Source organism: Mirounga leonina, unplaced genomic scaffold (genome assembly GCF_011800145.1).
Source record: "Mirounga leonina isolate KUSES-001 unplaced genomic scaffold, KU_Mleo_1.0 Mir_150, whole genome shotgun sequence".
NCBI classification, from domain to species: Eukaryota; Metazoa; Chordata; class Mammalia; order Carnivora; family Phocidae; genus Mirounga; species Mirounga leonina.
Window position 1 is genome coordinate 2,354,906 of NW_023270374.1, and position 22,889 is coordinate 2,377,794.

General features: G+C 48.9%; 1 protein-coding gene across 1 annotated transcript; it reads right to left on the reverse strand.

Annotated features, from left to right (window-relative positions):
* Positions 1 to 10,700: 10,700 nt before the first annotated feature.
* On the reverse strand, positions 10,701 to 14,461 carry NXT1 (nuclear transport factor 2 like export factor 1). Its single transcript, XM_035005744.1, has 2 exons — positions 14,041 to 14,461; positions 10,701 to 11,436 (listed from the first exon to the last, which is right to left on the reverse strand). Exon 2 carries the CDS (start codon positions 11,381 to 11,383, stop codon positions 10,961 to 10,963), a length of 423 nt encoding a protein of 140 aa, XP_034861635.1. The 5' UTR covers positions 11,384 to 11,436; positions 14,041 to 14,461; the 3' UTR covers positions 10,701 to 10,960.
* Between the last annotated feature and the right edge of the window lie 8,428 nt (positions 14,462 to 22,889).

The following is a 22,889-nucleotide window of genomic DNA, read 5'->3' on the forward strand; positions in this document are numbered from 1 at the left end:
GAGCGCGCGGAGGTGAGGGCCAGGCGGCTCACCGCCCATTGGCTGTCGGGCCATCGGCCCCGCCCCACCCCGCCGAGACCTCTCCTTCTCAGTGCTCCTCGGAGGGCAGGAGGCGGAACTGGGGCGCTGGGTCACGTGGGGCGCGCCGCGGCGGGTGTTCACTGTCAGACGGTCTTCCAGTTCGTCCTCCAGTTCGTCCCCGGTGGTCGCAGGATGATGATGTTGGCGCCGTCCGTGGGACCCGGGAAGTCCCGCTAAGGTGCGGGAGCTCTGGGTTCAGAGGGCCGCTGCGGGCGAAGGCTTCCTCCGAGGACCAGCGAAGGGAGAGTAGGTCCGTCAGGGGTCGAAGCCGCCGCGGTCAGAGCCCCGCGGGGTGTGGGTTCTTGGGGAGGAACGACGGCGCCACCTGGTGGGTGATTTTCCTAACGTTTGGATTCCCGGCTCCAGAAGACAACGTAGATCAAATGAAGCGTATTTACACAGCTTGGGGGTCAGTCAAGAGTTTGAGTTTTAGCATCCGCCTTAAACTTGGGCAGATCATTAGAACTTTATTTCTCACAAGGTTGATTGGTGATTTTTAAATTTTTTAAATGTGTATTTTTTTGTGAGACCCCAATATGTTTCAGTGAAATACCTACCTGGAGACTTCGTTGCTCCAGGTCAGACTCAGGTTGGCTGTTTGGGGAGAAGTGAGGCCTCTCATCGTGGATGCCTGCAACTTGAATGTCCTTTACATCTGCCTACGAAAACATACTTCTAATTCTTAAATGAGATTTTAATTGAAAAAAGATATGCACACTATAAAAAATGGAGAGTCTGAGAGAATATACAACACCAAATGCCTTGTCCCCACATTAAAACCCTAGAATCCAACCCCTAAGGACAGCCCTCGTTAAGTTATTGCCAATCCTTCCAGAAAACCCATGCATACAGAGCAATGTAAAAGGAATCTCATTTTTTTAAACACGAAAATCAATTTTCTCATCTGTAAAATGAGGTTGGAAATAGTGCAAAACACCTTGAATAGTTCTTGGAATGTTGATTGCACTGCCTGTGATAACTATTGTTAATATTCTACGAAGATTTTAAATTTTTCTGACTACCATGAATCCCTAAGATTTCATGTCATTCATATCATGTACAGGTCTGCCTCTTGTTTTCAAGGCTGCACAATAATCCATTCTGTGGGAATATTATAATTTACTTAATCTCTTAGTGTTGGACATTTGAGATGCTTTCACTATTATCACAAAGACTGCTATGATGAATTATCTTGTATGAAGATGTGGTGTGTGTGTATGGCTATCTGCAAAATACTCATACAGTTGACCCTTGAAAAACGGGGTTAGGGATACTAACTCCTCTGTAGTCAAAAATCCACATACAACTTTTGACTCCCCCCAAATCTAACTACTAATAGCCTACTGTTGTTCAGAAGCCTTACTGATAACATAGTTGATTAACACATATTTTTATGTTATATGTATTATATACTATATTCTTTCAAAAGAGTAAGCTAGAGAAAAGAAAAACGTTAAGAAAATCATAAGAGAGAATGCATTTACAGTCCTGTAATGTAAAAAATCCATGTATAAGTGGACCCACGTGGTTCAAACCCTGTCGTTAACTGTACATAGAAATGGAACTACAAGGATAAGAGAGGTGGGTTTTAAATGTCACTTTCTCTCAGAAGAGCCTGCACCAATCAGCATCCCCCAAAACTGAGCAGGAACGCTCCTTTCCCTGGACCCTAGCCAACATGGAGTACAGCAGAATGTTTTGGTCCATTATCACTATGATGAATGAAAGGTAGTAGTGATGCATGTCGGTTGGACAAATTGAAAGTTGCTGAATTAAAAAAAAAAAGTTGCTGAACGGCCCATCACACTGTCTTACATGTTAAAAAAGATTATTTGAGGGGTACCTGGGTGGCTCAGTCGGTTAAGTGTCTGACTCTTGGTTTTGGCTCAGGTCACGATCTCATTGGTTTTGAGCATGAGCCCACCCTCTGCCCCTCCTTCCACTCGAGCTCTGTCTGTCTCTCTCTAAAATAAGTCTTTAAAAAAACAAAAAGGATTAATTGACTTCCAAAAGACCTGGAGGTGGTGCACATGGGCTTTGTGGTTGGATTAGTTCTATGGTGCATCAAAGCCACCGTGTACCCAATTTCCTTTTTCCCTCTGCTCTTCAGTTATTTCCTTGGCCCAGGTCCCTGAACCTGCTACTCTTGCAGTGGCAGCAGGATTACTCTGACTGCTGGAGACCCATGAGAAAGTTTACCCAGAGATGAGCAGGGGTCCAATCCCTTAAAAATCTGTTATAAGGGGGATTCCAGGGAAACAGCTACAACATCCACTACAGCAACATGTAATTTAAAAATGAGGTTAGGGGCACCTTGGCAGTGCAGTCAGTTAAGGTCCAACTCTTGGTTTCAGCTCAGGTCATGATCTCAGGGTTGTGAGATTGAGCCCCGCATTGGGCTCCGAGCTCAGCATGGAGTCTGCTTGACATCCTCTCTCCTCCTCCCTCTGCCCCTCCCGCTCGTGCTCACTCACTCCCTATCTCTAAACTAAATAAATAAATCTTTAAAAAATACTTAAAAAAAAAAATGAGGTTAGAGTGCTTTGTCTGATCTTAATAGTCATCTGTATTTCTATGATCTGCATGCATGAATCTTTTTACAAGTTTCCCATTTTGCTAAGCCTTTTAAATGGTAAAGAAATTATCTTTAAATTGTTAAGAAAATATCATTGTCCTGTGACAAATATTTTCCCCAATTTATTGGCATCCTTTAGGCTCTGACAGTGGCACCTCCTTAAATTTTGCACCTTAGGCACCTCATCTTACCCAGACCCAGCCTTCTGTCTATAGGACAGAGGAACTTCCTGCAGTTTTTTGTTTGCTCTTTACAAAGGAGACATGGTGCCAGAATTAGGCCAGGCTGTGGAGGAGGCAGGGCTGGTCAACCAATGCAGCATCCAATCTCTGATCTTCCCCCAAGATGCCAGAGCTACATGCTCTGAAGGCAGCTCCTACCAGACGGTTCTTCCCAGTCTGAGAGAATCAACATATCTTTAAGTGATTATTGGGGGAATTTAGGATTCTCTAGTCCTGTTGCCCTGTCAAGTCTCAGCGGCAGGGTCAGACTCCTAAAGGAAACCCTTCCCATTCTGCTCCGCATCCCCTCCCCCCCCCGCCCCCGGTGCTTTAGGAGTGGGCCTAGATTGTATTGATCAGTGGCCTCAGTTCCTCACCCTACATATGACCACCCTCTTTCCCATGCATTTCTGCTTTTTCCCTAAGAGGTGGTGTCTATTTCCAAATCTGTTGACCTTGAACTCAGCCATATGACTTGATGGAGCCAAAGGAGAGTGCAAAAGTCACAATGTGCCAGTTCCAAGCCTTGGCTTCAAGGGGCCAAGCCTGTTCCTGCTTGCTCTCTTGCACCTCTGCCATCACCATGAGATCACCCCTGGGAAAGCCCACTGGTCCCAGCAGGAAAATGAGGGCATCAGAGACTTGCCAGCTAAGGTGAACCAGCTCAGCCCAGGCTAGAAGAGCACCCCCGCACACACTCCCATAACTTGCAAACTCCAATAAGATCAGCTAAGCCTCAGCCTTGTGTCACCTGAAGGAAGTAAAAGCTTCTGCTGTGTGCTGCTGGGGTTGGGGGATTGTTTGTTACCCAGCATTATTGACACCATAAGTAACTTACACAGAACCCTACAGAAATCTGTGCAGTTTTCTTCCTACTGTACTTACATGGTGATCCCCCACTTCAGTCAATAAACTACTAGCACACAGAGATCTCTCTTTGGGGACATACCTATTTCCAAAGACTAGCACAATGCACGGACACTGTCTTAGCCAAATTCACAAACACTTATTCTAACCTGTGTTAGAATCTTAATAGTCTTTATAAACTTATATTTTACTTTAGTAAAGACACAGGATGTTTTAAAATATTGCTCTGCTGCTTTGTTAAAAAGGGCTGAAAACATTGTTTACCCTTAACAGTGGGGGTAAAAATACTTTGCCTGGTCGTCCTTAATTTCAGAAATGATGGGGACAAGTTAAAGATGACAACCTGGACTCATATATGCAGTCCTCTGGCATTCTGCAGGACACCCAAAGACCCCTCTCTGGCTGTTCTTGCCCCCTACCCTGGGATTGGGAGAGGTTTCTGCTCCTGAAAGAACTGCTCGGCAGGAGACTCTTAAGGATCCTGTGGATTTTGGGGACAAAACGCTGGTCACCAGTGGGCTTCCTTGACCCTACCTGTCACGCCAAGGCAGATCTCCCACGGGAATTCCCGTCCACAAAACCTTAAAAGTCCATTGTGGGCTATTAAGACACCGAGGCCAAGTTCTGTCCATGCCTGGCCCTCTGCCTGTCCTGTTCTTTCCTCCAGCCGGGGTGGGGGTAATCCCTGGTTGGAAGAGGCGGAGGAGGAGAGCAGCCCTGAGGGCTCTTTGCTTGCCTGGGGCAGCTGAGGGCAGTCCAGGCCCCGTCCCCCCTTCCCCCCCTCCCCGTGTGGGCCAGCAGCTTGCAGTCAGGTGGGCACCGCCCCATCACCACTGGTGGAGTTGGAGGAAGGATGGGGCAGGTTGCCCCGAGGCTGGCAGCCCACAGCCAGGGTCTCTGTGCTCCGCCTTGGACTCTGAGCACCTTGTGGGCATGGCCCGGGGGCACCGTGGCGTCCATCAGGTAGGATTCCCGCTCTCACGTCTCCCACTGTAACTATCATGCGCCTGCCACATGAACAAAAACACTCGACAAGTCCTTGGTCTGCTAAGTCACGGCAACCACGGCACTGACAAATAAGAACATTAAGTATATAAAGGCTAGAAGGTGATGCCTGCCAAGTCGTGGAGTTGGGGGCAGGGCAATCTGAGGCTTGTGGCTCAGAACAGGACTCAGGAAGGTGAGCAAAAACTCCAGGGGGTGCGGGTGCAACCTGGGGACCCCTGGGAAAGATCTCCAGGCAAGAGAAACAGCCTTTGCCCAGCACCAGAGGGAGGGTGCAGGAATGACATGGCGTGAACCGCTGGGACCGCCTTGCCACCCCCACCAACCACCCCCCCTCCCCGCCCCAGTCCAAGGGCCCAGCTGATGGTCCAGAGAACCACTGCTCTTGAAGTGCTCTAGAGTGCATCTGGAAATAGGGATCAGTCTTAAAAGGCTCATGCTGCTTCCGAGGGTTGCAGCTCCTGATGTCCGGAAATGGGAGCACTTCGGTGTCCAAGATTACAGCCTTTTCATGATATTGCGAGAAATGTCATGAGCTGGTGCGCTCGACTACCACCAAGCTTGTCGATGTTTATTACACCAGCATGGATGAAAAGAGGGACCAGTTGGCCATGAGTGGAGGATGCCACGCTGACACGGGATGGAAGTCCCATCTCTAGACAGAAGTTCCTGGGCGAGTTTTTCAGCTCTGTGCCTTCCTGTTCATTCCATGTAAGCACAGTCCACTGCCAGCCCATGAAGCCCCCAGAAACAGATGGCCAGATGAGTGTCCTCATTGTGATCTATAGGGCAGTGAAGTTTGAGGGTTGCCCACAATGCAACTCCCACCAGACCTTTGTTTTGAAACCACTCACCTGGTCACCACACACAGATAGGCTTCACAGGGCTGCTAAGGGTGGAGAGGGGCTCGCCCTCCACATGGTCTGTAATGTGGAGGCCCCCCTTGCCTTGTGGTGGACAGGGCTGCTGCAGCCCTGTGCTCTACCGAGGTTCACACCTTGAATATGAGCAGCCGATCTGCTGAGTAATTTGCAGTTTGCTATAATTCCCTTTTAACAAGCTATTTTTTCCCTTGCCCTATAAAAGGACCTAGTTATGAAATCCTGAAATATAAAAATGCAATGGAAATGTTGCCAAGTTAGTGCAGCTGGGATTGGAGGTGGGGGGGTTGGAGGGGTGTTAGGGGGAAGGTTCAGCTATGGCGGCTGGCCCCCACATGCACAGCAGTTCATGCATGGCATTCCTTAGTGAAATAGCTCATCTTCAGGCTAGAGCAGAAGATTCAGGCACATACTCTAGCCTTTCCACTCCCACGTGACCCTGTCAGGAGAAAGAATGTTCTGGAATTGGACCGCCTTTATACACTTTGCACTAGTCACTGAACATAAGCCTACTGATCACCTGACTCATCTCTCTCTCCCAACTGGGAGGTGACAACCAAACAGTAATGGTAAAGCCCCAAGCAGGACGGCAGCAGAGCGCAGGCAGGGAGCCGGTCTTTCCTGCCTTGCCTCCATGGAATCTTGATGGGCAGGAGAAATTCTCTCCTTTGGAGATGGAAGGGGGGTTTCTGCATTTCCTGTCCTGTGCCCAACAAGGACTGTGGAACCCTGTCTGGTTCTGAGACATATTCCAGTTAAGGAGCTCCCTGTCCCCTCTGGACACTCAGGCCCCAGTGGTGGTAACACTCTTTCCTCATTTCTGGGTTTCCCAGCTACTGGGAATGTCTCTAGACCAGCAATTCTGCTTCCACTGTACCATCCAATACAGATGGAACCAACCACATGTAGCTATTCGGATTTAAATGAATTAAAATAAAATAAAAACCCAGTTCCTCAGTCATAGGAGTCACATTTCAAGTGCTCAGGAGTCCCAGGTGGCTGCCCATGAGGGCTCTGCTGGAAAGCCTGATGACCTCCTGTTCTCAGCACCGCTGGCCGCAGCTCCTACCACTCCCCTCCTTCCCTATTTCCAGAGACCACAGTGCAGTTTAGAGTTTACTGGTCTGCGGTGTAAATTGGGCTAAGAGCAGAGTGACCACCTAGTCCTAGTTTTTCCAGGACTTTATCTTTTTTTTTTTTTTTTAAGATTTTATTTATTTATTTGACAGAGAGAGAGACAGCGAGAGAGGGAACACAAGCAGGAGGAGTGGGAGAGGGAGAAGCAGGCTTCCCGCCGAGCAGGGAGCCCAACGTGGGGCTCGATCCCAGGACCCTGAGATCATGACCTGAGCCGAAGGCAGATGCTTAACCGACTGAGCCACCCAGGCGCCCCTCCAGGACTTCATTTATCTTAGCACTGAAAGCCCACCTCCAGGAACCCCCTCCTGGGCAAACTGGGGTGATAGGTCTACCTGGCTAAGACCCACAGAGCAAATAATGCTTGATGGGGCTGTTTGTAGGATGGGGCCAGAGGGCTGCTCATGCTGCCATGCACGGTCCCTTCAGTGGGGACCCTTTCCCCATCATCCTGATGACACTGTATGCTCACTCTTTGATGAAACAGTCTGCATTCACCTGAATTCCACCTTCCTCCCCAAAGCCTCAAGTGTGAGTAGAAGGCTCTGTGCCTTGTCCCTTCCCTCAGTTGGGTCAGCCACCGTCTTGGAGGAGGCAGAGGTACCCCTCGGGCCACCTGCACCCACCTCTGTCGCTCCTGGGTTTCTCAAGCCTTTGGAGGTGAATGTTCTGGTAAGAGGAGTTTGCGTTCTCTGAACTTGTGATTTTTTCCTCTTCGAGGGTACTTGGTGGTTTTTCTGAGGCGCCCCACGTTGCTGAGGTGTTCTGGTCCTGGAGAACAGACCTCTTATTCTGGGGGCTCTTGCTCCCCTAGCAACTCTGAGGAACCCTAAGGGCCACCTCCACATTCCTGTCGGCCTTTCCCAGATGCCCTCCAGCCTGCGCTCCCTGTTCAGGCCCATGTCTCAGCCTGGAAAACTGACCCAGGCTTGCTCCTGTGCACAGGCTCACCCCAGGGCAGCAGCCCCCTGCCCCTCCTCCTACCCTGTCACCTCAGTCCTGCTGGCTCTCCATCCAGTCCCCAGGATTCAGAGCCCTTTGCTCCACGTCAGAGGGAAGTAAGACCCTTCCCAACATGGCAGCAATGCCCTGCCTAACCCAGCCATCCCAGGTGGATGCCACAGCACCAGTCTCTAGGTCCCTTCAGGCTGTGTCCAGTGGGGTCTCATAGACCCCAGACTATCATGTCAAGCTAGGCAGACCCCCTGTTGAAGCCCCTTCTCTCTGGGCTAGAGGCAAGGGAGGTGGCAGCTCACCACACTTCCCTGTTGAGGGGCCTTGGAGCTGGGGTGGGGGGACAGCTTTCTCTCAGTTTTCTCTCAGGAAACCTCTCCCCACAATGCTCTCCCCCCCCCCCCCCACTCTCTTCACCCTCTCTGTCCCATCTTATGAAGAAATCAACACTTGCACCCTTGATGGCCCATTTGGGCAAGCACCGGGGTCTGGGGTTTCCTGGCTGTTGCCAGTCTGACTGGACGGGAGATGGTACCTCCTGCCATCACCGAGGTGGTTGCTATACAAACAAGGAGGGGGATGGAAATTGTTAGTTTATGCATCTTCCTCCCTCCCTCCCTCCCTCCCTCCCTTTCTCCCTCCCTCCCACCACCCTTTCACACATATTTTTGTGATTTGCCTGTTCTTTTCTCGTGCTATTGTTTTTTCTGTTTTTTCCCTTCCTGATTTGAAGGTTCTTTAATAGTAAAGAAATACTATGCCTGTCCTTTGTTGTACATACTTTCCTCCAGTTTGTCACTGATGACACATTTGGCTGCGTGTAAAAGGACCCCCAAACAACAGTGGCTTCAAGAAGATTGAAGCACATTTCTTGTTCCCCTGAGAGCCAAGGGAGGTCATCCAGTGCTGGTGAGGGGACTCCATGAGGTTGACAGGGACCCCAGGGCCTGCTTTCCGTTCCTCCACCCCTTGCATGTGGCCAAATAAGCCTCATGGCCCCACAGAGCTTCCATCTAGAACATCAACTCTCATACCTGCTCTCTAAATGGCAGGGTAGAGGTAGATCGGGTGGGAGGAAAGAAAGATTGGATGCCCAGTCTTTCAGGGAGACTTCCCCAAAGTGTCTCATAGCCCTTCCTCATACGCCTCACTGGCCCCACCGGGTCTCAGGGCACACTAACTGTGTGGTCTAGGGAAGGCTGGTCTTTCATCTGAGTGCCTTCCCAACTAAATCCACTGTCCGTTGTTCCTAAAGGAGGGGAGAGGGCGCCTGAGTGGCTCAGTTGGTTAAGCGACTGCCTTCGGCTCAGGTCATGATCCTGGAATCCCGGGATCGAGTCCCGCATTAGGCTCCCTGCTCAGCAGGGAGTCTGCTTCTCCCTCTGACCCTCCTCCCTCTTGTGCTGTCTCTCATTCTCTCTCTCAAATAAATAAATAAAATCTTTAAAAAAAAAAAAAAAAAGGAGGGGAGAATGGGAGGCCACCAGAGGTGCCCTGGTGCTCTTCAGAATGCCATCTATACTTTGAATTTCCCGAACCATTGTCCCACAGGAACACCCACAGCTGCGTCTTGAAGATTTTCAGGACATTGTGATTCACAGACTCTAGAGATCTCACATCAAGCTCTCTGATGGCCTGATGGGACTCGCACCCTCTATCCAAGGCTGAGGTGAGGCAGGTGCCATCCTACGTCACCCCTTAAGGACGAGGGCTTTCAAATTTGAAGCCCAGCTTCTCCCTCCACATCAGTCTCTGCACTAATCCTCCCAGCCCACTCCACTGGCCTCCCTATGGGACAGAGCTCCAGGGTCTGACAATTCCACATTGTGGTTTGGGACCTCACTTCCAATCTCACAAGTATTTCACCAGATCTCAGCTGAACTGCTTATCTCTGCTTGCTAGGCATGTTATCTATAGGATCGATTTGACTACTCTTCATATGTGGCTTTGAAACTAAATTTATTTACCATTTTAATGTCTTGCCTCCCAGTTAGACTTAGAATTCCTGAGGGTACCTGGGTCTAGTTTGGTTCCCTGGAACACTGTGACAAAGCCATTCCCCTACAACACACTCATTGCCCCTGTTGCAAATCTTTTTCCTCACGTGGGATTAGGTTTTGCTATTGCAGGTGAGACCTGCCCCAAACCAATTACTGTCTTACAGATAAAATTTCGTTCATTTAAAAAGAAATCTAAGGGTAGGTGAACTAGGTCCATTTGGATGGTTCCACATAGCCCAAGGATCCAGGCTCCTTCCAACTTAACACAATCCTACCTCCACGGTCCAGCTGCCTCCATGGCCCAGAATGAGCCAGAGCCAGTGGTCAGGCCATCGTAACTGCTCTCTAGGAAGCAGGACAGAGGGAGGAAGGGTCTACCAACAAGCAAATTCCCACAAGTCCCACCCTTCTGCTTCTCTATCACTGGCCAGAACTTAAGTCATTATGTCAAACCTTCTTTTTGGTGGGTACTTTGTCCTGCTCACTGGTGGGCTTCAGAAACTAGGTAAGGGGACGGGTATGAGGAGGAAACTGCCATCTGTGCCACCATACACATCAGTATTCTCCTTCTCCGAAGTTCCCATTCCAATATCCCAGTCCACAAACCTATCTCAAACCTAGCACACTCTTGTCAAAGAAAATGTAATTGGGGAAACCACGTGGCCATGAGATCTCATTTATTGGTCAAAGGATGATGGAACCTTCTAGTTCTACTCTTTTTTTACATTGGGAAAATGCAATTAGAGTCCATCTTCAGGGTCAATAAAACTAGCTTCCTCTTAAGAGCAGTTCCTCACTTCCTCTTTACAAGAGTAGTTAATACAGCTGCTTCATTTATAAGCAGTTTTTAACTAATTCTTTAGTATTTCACTAAAGAATTTCATTTCAGGTGCTTTCTACTAAGCTTCTGCCTTTAACCCTCCTTTGCCTCCTCCTTCCTCAAAACTTGGACAGACACATCAAGCAAGGGAAAAGAAGCAACATTTGTATTGTTTTATTTGTCAGAATTTCCAGAACCAGGGTCTCTACTGGACAAATAGAAAAATAGAAAAGATGACTACTTTGAAAAGGCATCTATGACAAACAAGAATACACTCAGAAAGGGGCTCAAAGGACTCCAGCAAATGCAGTTAAGCCAGGGCAGTGTGGCCTAGAACAGAAAGGAACTTGTGTCCCCACATTTTGAGATCTGCGTTTCCCTACAGAGCTGGGCTACAGCAGAGGCCTTTCCTGGCCCCACTAGCTGGCCCAGTCCTGGAACCGGAAGCAGTCACTTGCTATTTTCCACACCGTGTTGCTGGGTGAGGCCTGGGCCGTCAGGATGAAGTTTTGGTTAAAGTCCCGTTGTTTGTTGCCTTCAAACTTCACTGTTCCACAGATCACAACAAGGACTGTGGTCTGGCTTGGGGTGGCTTCATCATGGACAGGCTGGCAGTCTACCACATTGATTTGGAACTCACTGGAAGGCAACATTTCAAAAAACTCACTCAAGGACTCTTGTCCCGAAACAGCGTTTCCATTCCACACCAGGGTGGCCGTGCCCATGTACAGGCGGGACAGCAGGCGCCGCCGCTTATCCATGGTGGTGTAGTACACGTTCACAAACTCCTCAGCAGCTCTGCAGGCCTGATCTACGTAGGTCTTGAAGTCCACTGATGCCATCTCCGGCCCTGCCGAAGGAGGCCCAGGTGCTCCTGCGCCTGAGGGAGCGGGGGCTGTGGAGCAGGAAGGTTGAAGAGAACCCGTGTGAATGCCCAAGTTTGTTCTGCCCCAACAATGGAGTAATTCTCCTTTTCTACTGGTGGCAAAACAATTACATACTGTAGGGAGATGACTCTAGGCTCAAATTTTGCTGATGCCTAATCTTACTAAGCCTCAGTTTGCTCATTTTAAAATGGAAATATCACCATTCATGACACAGTTGTAATGTGAGAATTAAACAAGACAGTGTACACCAAGTGCTTAGTTAAAAAGCCTGATACCTACGTGTTTAAAAAATGGTAGCCAATACTATGAATTCCAAAAATCTCATTTTGTAAAAGATAGTACATTTGACTAGGGAAGGTCACTTTTTCCTGGAAGCGTGGACCAGGTGTGACTGCCCCGAGAGAAGTGGAGAAACAGCAGATCCTGGATAAAGACTGCAGACCACAACGAAGGGAGCAGCGGCCCAAAAAAGACCAATCAGATGGCATATGATCCTCGGCTGGTGGTGAGTCTGAGAAAACTATCATGAGCTCATCCAACAGATACTGGGAGAGCAAAGAGAAGGCAGGTTTCTTAAGAGGATGAGAGCAAATGTCACTAGGACAGTACCAAAATAGTGGTCACGATCCTCATGACAAGTAAACCTAGCAGCTGACTGAGAATGAGAAGGAAGGGCACCTAGCTTCTGTGAGTACAAATACCTACCAGGCAAGTCCTGTGAGCCAAAATGGAAAAACAAGTTAAAAATGGAAAGGCAAGTTCTGGGGCACCTGGGTGGCTCAGTCTGTTAAGTGTCCAACTCTTGATTTCAGCTCAGGTCATGACCTCAGGGTCGTGGGATCCAGCCTCGAATCTGGCTCTGAGCTCAGTGCAGAGTTGGCTTTTCCCTCTCCCTCTGCTTCTCACCCCGCCTCAAATAAATAAATAAAAATCTTAAAAAAAAAAAAAGAATTGAGCAAGTTCTATGGGATAGAAGGTGGGGGGTGGTGGCATCAAAAAAAGAATCTCAACTATAGCTGATATGTCACATTTCCTTAAAAAAAAAAAAAGAAAGTCTAAAAGCATAAAGAAATATTATTTGCTTGTCTCAGAGTATGGTACAACTGTTACAGTTCTCTGCTCTTTTTTGTGTCATTAAAATATTTCACTAAAAGTGGAGCACCTGGGTGGCTCAGTTGGTTAAGCATCTGCCTTCAGCTCGGGTCGCTCCGGTCCAGACCTTCGATGGGCTCCCTGATCAGCAGGGAGTCTGCTCTCCCTCTGCACCTCCCCCTGCTTGTGCCCTCTCTCTAATAAATAAAAAAATCTTTAAAAAAAATTTAAAAAATAAAATATTTCACTAAAAGAAAAAATTCATGAGCGAACATTACTAAAATAATGGATATGTTTAGATATACAAACTTAAATTTCTTGTTTCAAAGACTTTAACTTTTTTTTTTTTTTTAGTATCAGCTCGTGAAACAGATAAAAGATTTCACATAGAGTTGGAAAAGAGTCAAGTACTCTTAAGGGCTGAGCAAGGTGGAGGCCTCTGTAAAGTAAAGAACTGTAAAGAGCAGGCAAGGAACTTGGTCATAGAAGTAAGCGGTGACAGAACGAGGCACAGACAGAGGTCTTTGCACTTCCTTCCTGGACTCAAAATCAAGCCTCAGCAGACACGGATTCTGAGCTGGGTATCTGCTGCTTACTTTATATACATCATCTCATTTAATGGTCACCACAAAAGGATGAAAGAATTTTACAAAGAAGAAGGGAGAAACTTAGGGCCCTGAGAGCAAGCACACTGCTGATGTATCTTTATAAGAAGGCACGTGGCCTTTGAAAATGTCAAGACTATGTTGTCCTCTTACTTGCTTATCCTTTAACAGCTTACCCTTTTGTACTGTCCTTTACCTGCACTCAGGAAATTAAGTCTCTAAGGGCACCGTTACAGGACTGCTCGTTTGAAGCTGTCCTTTCATGGGCCTCAAATCCTCTCTTGCTGGAATTCTTGACATGCACATTACTCCTCACCCTGACGTGCCCCAGTCCCTCCACCATCTCAAGTCATTCTCAGAAACGCCCCTTCCTCCACCCCTGCTCAGTTCTGCCAAAGCGACTTTCCAAACACAGCTTGGCAACCTGTCCTGGCCCCGTACCAGTAAGATAACCACCTCCTTGTCCTGTGGTTCTGCTACCTACAAAGCTGACGGCTTGCCCTTCTCTATCAAATCAGAGAAAAGAACCATGAAGAGTGAGATAAGTATGAGGCTGTGAAGATGCCGCCTTCTCTCGGAAGCCCACACCGTCAAGTTCTTTGGAGCTGGACCAGAGAAGATCCAACAGGCCTCATTTCTGGCGGAGAGTCGCTTTTCATCAAACACACAAAGCCAACCCGCCCTGGCCATCTCTGGCCGGAGGCCTGCTCCAGTGCTCTTCATCGCCAAGCGGATTTACTGCCAAGCACTTCGCAAGGGCAAAAACCTGAAGCAGCACTGCAACGACACCACGAGGGAAAGGACAAAACCCGGCTGATTCCTGACAATGGGGGGAGAGCGTGGGGTGCACGTGGCAGAGGTCTCGTGAGTCCCTGGGCCGACTGCCGGCCGCGGGGGACGGTGGGGGACACTTACCTTCGCGGCTGGTGACGTCCGGGTCAGCGCGGGCGGAGGTGGCGTCCTCGGTCAGCGGGGGGCGGTATCCCCGGTCGGCGGGGGTCGGCGACCTCGGTCAACGTGGGCGGCTCGAGTCAGCGCGGGCGACCCTGGTTAGCGAGGAGGGGACATTGGCCAGCGCGGGCGTCTCCCGGTCAGCGTGGGCGGCGGCGCCCCTGTCGGGCGCCCCCTGCACGACCCCCAGCTCCACAGAGGGCCGGCCCCCCAAGGTCGCGGGGCGGGCCTGCCGAGGCTCCGCGTTCCTCCGCCGCTCGCCTCAGCAGGAACCGGAAGAGCTGCCCTCCTCCCACCCTTCCTCCCGGATCCGGCCGAGTCGCCGAGGCCCCGGAGCCCGGGAACTCGTCGGCGCCGCCCGCGGCTTCCCGCGCGCGGCCAGCTGTGCGCCGCGCAGACGCCAGCGCCCACGGCTCCGCCCACTCCCGCCTCCCCGTGACCGGCAGCTGTGTCAGCCAGCGGGACAGAAGACCGGGAGGCTAGCTCCGCCCAGGTGTGGCTCAAAGGAGGAGGCGGTTTCCGGGAGAGGCGCCTTCCCGAAGACCATAGAAAATCAGCGGTCGAGTTTTCATTGGCTCAACCGGTCATAGAAGCGGGTCCAACTGGTTAGGTGGGATTCTTGATTGGATGAAGTCTCCTAGGTCCCGCCCCCAGAGCTAGAGGAGCGTGAGGTCTCTCCCAGCTGAGTGGAGGCCCGCTTGACAGGAGAGCAGGGGGGAGAGTGTGTGAGGCGGACTCAGATACTTGGCCTACGACCTCCATTCACCTGCAGCTGGGGTAATTCTAGTTAAATAAAAGACGACTTGATCCAACCTCGGGAAACCACCACCAGCAGCAGTGACCCAACTAAGGCTTTCGCACAGACATAGTAAGTGGGGCGCCAGAATGCCCCGCGGTGACCGAGCTGGTGAAGCCGGCCCTGCCCTTGTTGAACTCTGCCTGATAAAGTATAGCAGCTGATTACTCTCCTTGATAGTTTAAGTCCCTAAGGACACATAGAAGAAAACCCATTTTAGTTAAGTGAGAAACTCAACTAAAAGCGAGAGGAGTCGAGGGTGGGAAGAGTAACGAAAATGTGCCAGAAAGGGAAACAAAGGCAATTTCCTCTCTTGTCCTGGGAATTGAGGAGCTCCGAGGAAAACCACCTGGTTCCAGCGATGGCCCATGGCCTGGTTGGTATTGTGCTTCTATTCTCCAGCTCTGAAACTAGCTACATTTCAGCCAATCTGCAACCCGAACTTTTCTTTAAAACAACAGGCTCAACAGGATGGAAACAGTGTGGGACTTGGGAAACAGAGTTTACAGCAAAAAAAAGAAAAAAAAAGAAAGAAAGAAAAAAGAAAAGAAAAAGAAGGGTTTCTTTAGATACAAGAGCCTCAACTCAATCCACTGGTCTGAGAGACTGAATAATTCCTTCAAAACTGGGAGCCCTCTGGGCATGGTGAAGTTTACTGATGTTGCCGTATCTTTGGAGTGTGGTGCATTTAACTCATACCCTCTTGGCTACCCTTTGGCGTACCTTTGCTTGCATTCCTGAGAGAACCCTTGCTCTCAGATTTCATGACAAATTTAGAAACTGGATGGGCTATTTAATGCAGGCAAACCACCTCCTCCACTTAAATCAAGTAGGTGAAGAATTTGGGTTATAAAAAAATAAGGTGGGGCTGAGTAGAGAGTGTTAAATAGCATCTTTGGAGCAGTATTCACACAGACATGTCTTTATAAAGCCTGAGACAGTGACATTAGGAATTAATGTACAAAAATCCAAATCACGGCATCAATGGAATGAGGGTTGACTGTGTGGTAGGTTGGAGGCTGTGATACTTTAGGTTTTATTACGTTTTCCATGTAAGCCTTTTTTATTTCATTCTTGGGGGAGGTATCGCTATTCCTGATTTATAGATGATGAGGCTGAATGACAGAAATTAAGTGCCACAAAGCTGCTTCAAAACTAGAAAAGCTGGTTAGGAGAACAGAAGTCCAGCTCTGAGGCCTTGTAAAAGCACAGGGCTTTAGCCCTGGGAGGCAGCAGAGCCAGCAACAGCAACAGGAGGGGAGGAGGGCAGGAACCTTTCCGGTTTGTGTCTCCAGCATCTAGAATTGTGCCTGACCCACAGCAAGGGCTCAGTCAGTACTATTTGAATGAACAGGCAGGCTGGGGTTCAAGTCATTGCTCCACAACATTCTAGTTGCGATGGGTCCTCTCTAACAGCCACTCTCCGAGGCTCGGAAGCAAGCCTGCTTTTTACTTCCCCTACAGTCCTTGAATTTGGGAGGTTAGAGACACCCCTGACTCTAAGGGACACCACAGTGGCACTGTATGCCCTGAGCACACTACTGGGATGGTAGGAGACCCAATTTAGGCTCCTGAGCCTGGAGAAAGTGTTTGATAGGGGATTTGGGGAAAAATGCTTTTTCTCTCTCCTTCCAAACATGTGGAATATGGATGGTGCAGCTGCAGCCATCTTGCCACCGTGAGGGGGGAGCCCCTGGACAGAGAGGAAGACAGAAGATGGGAGAGAACTTAGGCTTTTGGTGGTTGTGTTGGGAACCAAATCAGACCTGAAATTTGGACATTCCAGTTTCAAGAGCCAGTGAATTTGCTTTATTTTTTTTTAAATATTATTTAAAGTTGGGCATAAACATAAAGGTATTTATAACTTAACTAGTGTGACTTGATGCACTAGCAGAGTGATGGTGGCAAGCGAGTTAACCTCCCAGAGGCTCGGCTGCCTCATCAGTAGAAGGGGAACAGTAACAATATTCATTTCCTTAGGCTGATGTGAGGAACAAATGAAACAATGCATGGTAAGTACTTAGCACAGGCTAAGCACAAAGGAAGCATCCAGAAAACGTTAGTACACTTGATGTTTTGCACTGGCAGCAACTTCCTTATTTGCCAACAATTCCTCCAACAACTGGCTTTTAAAGTTGGGACAAGTGTAGTGACAAATTGGTAGGATTTATCATCAAATTACAAGCACATCCTCTGGAAGATGAGCCTGGCTTAAGTAGCATTGGAGCCAGCAGCCCCATTTGCTACGTGGAGTCCGTTCAGGGAGGAAGGGCGCATCTGGTCATACACGCTGACCCTCTGGCAGCTCTGAAGACAGGCCTGACTTATGGACATTTAGGTTCATAAACACAGGAGTGAGCTTTTCCCCGTTATCAGCGTAGCTCTCTGGTGCAGGATCTAACAGCGTTTGTTTACCATGAGAGGCTGCATCACTTGGCGCCAGGCAATCTACAGCAGTGGCTGGCCAGCTGTGCCCCCAGTGCATTGTCACCAAAAACAAACATGTGTGGCTTTTCCCCCCACCGTCTTAGCAGAATCAAATGAGCTGCTGCTGGACCAGAGTGAGCTGGGGCTACATTTCTGTGTCACTTGAGGCCCTGAGTTTTGGGGAGATTCTGGGAAAGGCAGGAATAACTGCCCATAAACTTAGGAGCTGAGGTGTGGCCTTGAGCAGAGAGTAAATGAAGGAGATGCGGAGAACTATGGCACCAGAGAAAGAGAGGGAAAGAGGGTGAGCTAGATTACACACACACACACACACACACACACACCTCTCATACTTACACACTCATGAGCTGGCTCCCTTGATTCTCGGTAGTTTCTCATCCTTATTGTGACAGATTATATTTTCCAAAAATGACCACAAAAATATTTCAGTCCCACATGCTTCTCTGGAACCTTGCCTTGCCACACTCCCCTCGACTCAGGCAGGCCTATGTGAGTGTGTAACTTCTGAGATACAGCCTCTGCTAGGCTTTCTTGGTACTCCTGTGCTGTGAGCAGCCCAGGCCACATGGACAGGCCTGTGTGGAGGGCAACCCTGGCAGCCAGCAGTCCTTTGAGTGGACGGCTTTGGAAACGGACCCTCTAGTCCTGGGTTGGGCTACCCGGGACTGGTGTGGCATGGAGCAGAAATGAGGCTTCCTAGCCAAGCCCAAATAGCAGATTTGTGAGCAAAATAAATGATGTAAGCCACTAGGGTTCATGGCGATCTCTTACAGAGCAAGAGAGCCAGGACTCTTTCTCACCACCATCCCCAAGTCTTGCTGAGGCCCTGCCCCAAGCTCCAGGAGATAATCTCAAGTGACAATACCTCTCCTTTAAATTTACATCTGTATGAATCAGGTTTGCCACTTGCTGCCAAAGGAACCTTGAAGATGGGGCCCCAAGAGGCCTTACAAGGCAATACCACCTCAAAGAACTCACCACTGTCCTGAGGCTGGCTCCCCCTGATCTCTGAGAGTTAGTCAAGACTGTACTTTAGAGAAGGGTATCAGTTTGTTATCTACAGCCAGAACCAGCTTCCCAGACACTAGCACATGCTCCTTTGCAATACAAGCATATTCTCAGTGAGCAGGTGAGGGGGCATCCCAGCAGCATGAGCAGGTACCCCATGAGCACGGGTCAGAACGAGGAGAGGCAGTGGTTGCTAACGGGCTATGGAGCTGACAGGGCTGAAGGACCTCTGTCTCCAGGAAGAGAAGTGTCCCCAGGGGGACCAGATACTGAGTTCATGAGCAGAGCTCCCTCCTACCAGCACCACCTATGTTTACCCCTCTTTTTGTGAGTTTCTGCACTCCGCTGGCAAATACTTCAATCTGCTCACTGACATCATAGCCTTGGGGGCCAGAAGCCTCCTTTCTCTTAAAGATGACATTATGTTTGTCTGCCCCGGTTAGTGTTTCAGTCACTTTTAACCCTGAGGGGATGGTCTTAGTTTTCTGTTTTAAGCAGGTTTCATGAATTCATGTATATGAAGTGGCTGGTGTGCAGATGTCTTGGTTTGGATTGCTTCTCCAAGAGGCAGAAGTCACTGATTTGGGAGGTGCAGGAGCACCGGTAGGGGAGTGGAGAATTGAGAAAAATACATGTGGTATTGTGATTTATAATAAGAAATATATATTTGGTCTTCTGTTCCTAGCACAGAGCTCCTAAAGCCCTCAAAATATCCTAAGTGTTGAGAGCCATAAAAGTGTTAATTAAAGGCTTTTTGTTATGTTAATGGGGTAATTTTTAGGAAAGCCCTTGGATCTCTGAGGATGGGGGCTGGTTGCCAGGGGAACCAACCTTGTGACTAGAGGGTTGGAACTGTCAGTCCCACCCCTCAACCATCTGGGAGGGGAGAGGACCTGAAGATTGAAATTTAATCACCTCTGACCAATAATGTAATCAGTCATGCTTATGTAATGAAGCCTCCCTAAAAACCCAAAAGGATGGGGTGAAGAGACCTTCTGAGTTGGTGAAACAGGGAGATTTGGATAGAGTGGAGTTGGTGTGCCTGGAGAGGGCATGAAAGCTCTGCATCCTCTCCATACCTTGCCTTGTGCCTCTCTTCTATGTGACTATTCCTGAGTTATATCCTTTTATAACGAACCAGTCATCTAGTAAGTAAAATGTATCCCCAAGTTCTGTGAGTCATTCTAGCAAATTGATTGAAACCAAGGAGGGAGGGGATCATGGGAAACTCTGATTTATAGCCAGTAGATCAGAAATATGTGACAACCTGGACTTGGAAATGACATCTAAAGTGTGTATAGGGGGCAGTCTTGTAGGACTCAGTCCTTCATCTATGGTATCTAATGCTATCTCCAGGTAGATAATGTGAGCATTGAGTTGAATTGTAGTATAACCAACTGAACCAACTGGTGTTGGAGAATTGCTTGGCGTAGGGGGAAAAACCCACACATTGAAATTGGTGGTCCCAATCAGAATATTAGTAGATTACTCAGCCAGCTCCCACCATGGTCAGTGGAGCCTAACCATGCTTCAGAACTCAGCATAGAGCAGAGACAGAACACAGGCTTCAGAAGGATCCTCCCTAGAGGGCCGAGGAGGATGGAGTTGGGCTATTCACATACCAACTCCTTTGGGTTGAGGGCTGCTGGGGAGGGTGTCATTTCCTTGGCATTTCTGGCCTGCTGGCAAGAGGGGCCAAGAAGTCTCCCTTCCACGTATGGAGAAAGCCCTTAGGCATTTGGAAATCAGGCTGTAGTTCACTGTTAAAAAGGATACAGCAGGCTGAAAATGGGATCACTTGTGCTAAACCTCATGCCATCAAACCATGACTTAATACCTAACCTAACTGAAGTTTCAGCTGCCCCCAGAAATGTAACCTTTAACCGGTCAACATGGAATTACCTGGTCAGCACTAGTGAGATAATCCACCCTATAGGCCCTTCCATTCCCCTTAGGAAGGCAGCTTTACCTGAAACAATGCATTCTTTGCTAATAATTTCCTTTTCTGCTCCCTTTCTGCCTTTAAAAACCTTTCCTTTTCTACAACTCAGGGGAGCTCCTTTCTACTTGCTAGATGGGATGCTGCCAAGTTTATGAATTGTTGAATAAAGCCAAATAGATCTCCAAATTTATTCAGTTGAATTTTTGATTTGACACCACTGAAATGGGAGGTCCCAGGCCCATGGTGGGCACGTGGTATCAACTGCAGCAGACATTGTGAGTGGTAGTGCACAGAACCCCTGAATGACCTGGCACACTCAGTGTCCTTCATAGACATTACTAGAGGGTGTGGCTTGTGAGGTGGCTGGTGACAGGGTTATTGCCCCCAGACACCCAAGCATGTGGGCTGACTACAGATTGGGGGGTGGGGCACCAACTCCTCCGTGTGCCTCCTTAAGCCATGGTGCCCTGAGCTGACCACATGAGGAAGAGTAAGATGTCTCCTGCCCTCAGTGAGCCCAGGGGGAGAAAACAATCAACATGAGAACCTCAGGGAATGATGGATGACCCTGTAAAATGGCTTGCCCTGGAAATGCAAATCAAAACCCCGGTGAAGTCCTCTTTCACACCCTCTAGGATGGCTATAATCAAAAAACGGAAAATAACAAGTGCTGGTGAGGATGTGCAGAAATCAGAATCCTCCTACATTGCTGGAGGGAATGTAGAATGGTGCAGCCACCATGGGAAACCATCTGGCTATTTCTCAAAAAGCTAAACAGAGCCATGTGACCCCACAATTTCACTTTTGGGTATACACTCAAAAGAATTAATGACAGGTACTCAAGCAAGTATATGAACATGAATAACCAAAAGGTGGAAACAGCCCAAATGTCCATCCATGGATAAATAGATAAAGAAATTGTGGTTTAGCCACACAATGAGATATTATTTGGTCACAAAATAAGTGAAATGCTGACATATGCTACAATGAAAACAGTATGCTGAGTGAAAGAAGCCAGACACAAAAGGTCACATGTCGTATGAGTCCGTTTATATGGAATATCCAGACTAGATAAATCCAGAGAGACAGAATGCAGATTGGTGTGTGCCAGTGTGCAGGGAGGAAGGGGGAAAAACTGCTTCATAGGTGAAGGGTTTCCCTTTGGAGTGACCTGTGATGTCTACAGCACGTTAAGCTCCTCTTGCTTCATGAGGCTCTGTCTTGCTGCATGCCAGTCAGTCCGTTCCTTCTGCCTGGGAGAGCACAGACACCTTCCTCCTGCACTTCACTTTGGTCTCATTGTTGCTCATGCTCATGATCAGCACAAGTGATCCCATTTTGGCCTGCTGTATCCTTTTTAACAGTGAACTACAGCTCACGCTCCTGTAGCTGCTATGTGGATCCTGGAGTTCAGGCTCATCTGTCTTTCTCCGGAGCCATTAGAACAATCCAGGTAGATCAAGCAGAAGGAACATGGGAACTTGGAGCCAGATAGACTTGAGTGACCTAACCCTTGGAGTGCTCGATTTTCTCATCTAAAATCGGGACACCATCCCTAGTGTTGACAGATGGGTAGACAGGCAATGCCTGTCCCTCAGGGTCATAGCTTGTCATGACAGCACCCCAACATCTGCTTCCATTTTCCTTTCATTACAAGGATATTGGCTTTTCTGATCAGGAATCCAAGCATGTGGGATGCCTGGGTAGCTCAGTCGGTTAAGTGTCTTCCTTCCACTCAGGTCATGATCCCAGGGTCCTGGGATCGAGCCCCACATCAGGCTCCCTGCTCGGTGGGGAGCTGCTTCTCACTTTCCCTCTGCCTGCCGCTCTCTCTCTCTGTGTCAAATAAATAAATAAATAAAATCTTTAAAAAAAAAAAAAGGAATCTAAGTATGCTCTTCAAGGAGATTTGCCCAGGGCAGGGCTCTCACCATGCAACATCTTCCTCTCCACCCCTGCCAAGCTCCAATCACACGGGGTCTTTGCTGCTTTCTACAGCCCTCAGGCTGCTCTCCCACCATGGCTGTGCTCCTGGCATTCCCCACATCTGCACAGATTCCCTCCAGCCTTCAGTGTCAGGTCCAGGTACCCCTGTCTTCCCAACCTTCCCCACTTTCCTGAACTGTCTATGGTGCATCCCCTCTCTGAACAGTTCCTGTGCCCCTTTGACAGCCCTTGTTTTGTGCTGTCTGATCCATCTCAGTCATCTGTGGAAGAGCTCTTTCCCAACTGAGGGCTGGGCACATCAGGCTGTGTGGGCCCTGCTTTATCCAGAGTCAGCAGAGATGTTTGAGTGGTGAATTGATCTTGGGCTGATCCTTGTTTTCCAAGAGGCAGCTCTCAATTGGGAGATATGGGGGTGTCTGGGGAAGACACTAGCCCACCAGAGCTGCATGATGTGATGAAGCTGCAGGACTCAGGAAGCAGAGCCAGTGAACAAGCAGTGCAGTGAGAGGGCCCCATGACCACCTTCTGGGTCCCACCCCTCCTAATAAAGAGATTTGGGTGTTGGTGAAGAAGAAGGAGGAGGAGGAGAAGAGGAAGAAGAAGAAGAAGAAGAAGAAGAAGAAGAAGAAGGAGAAGGAGAAGGAGAAGGAGAAGGAGAAGGAGAAGGAGAAG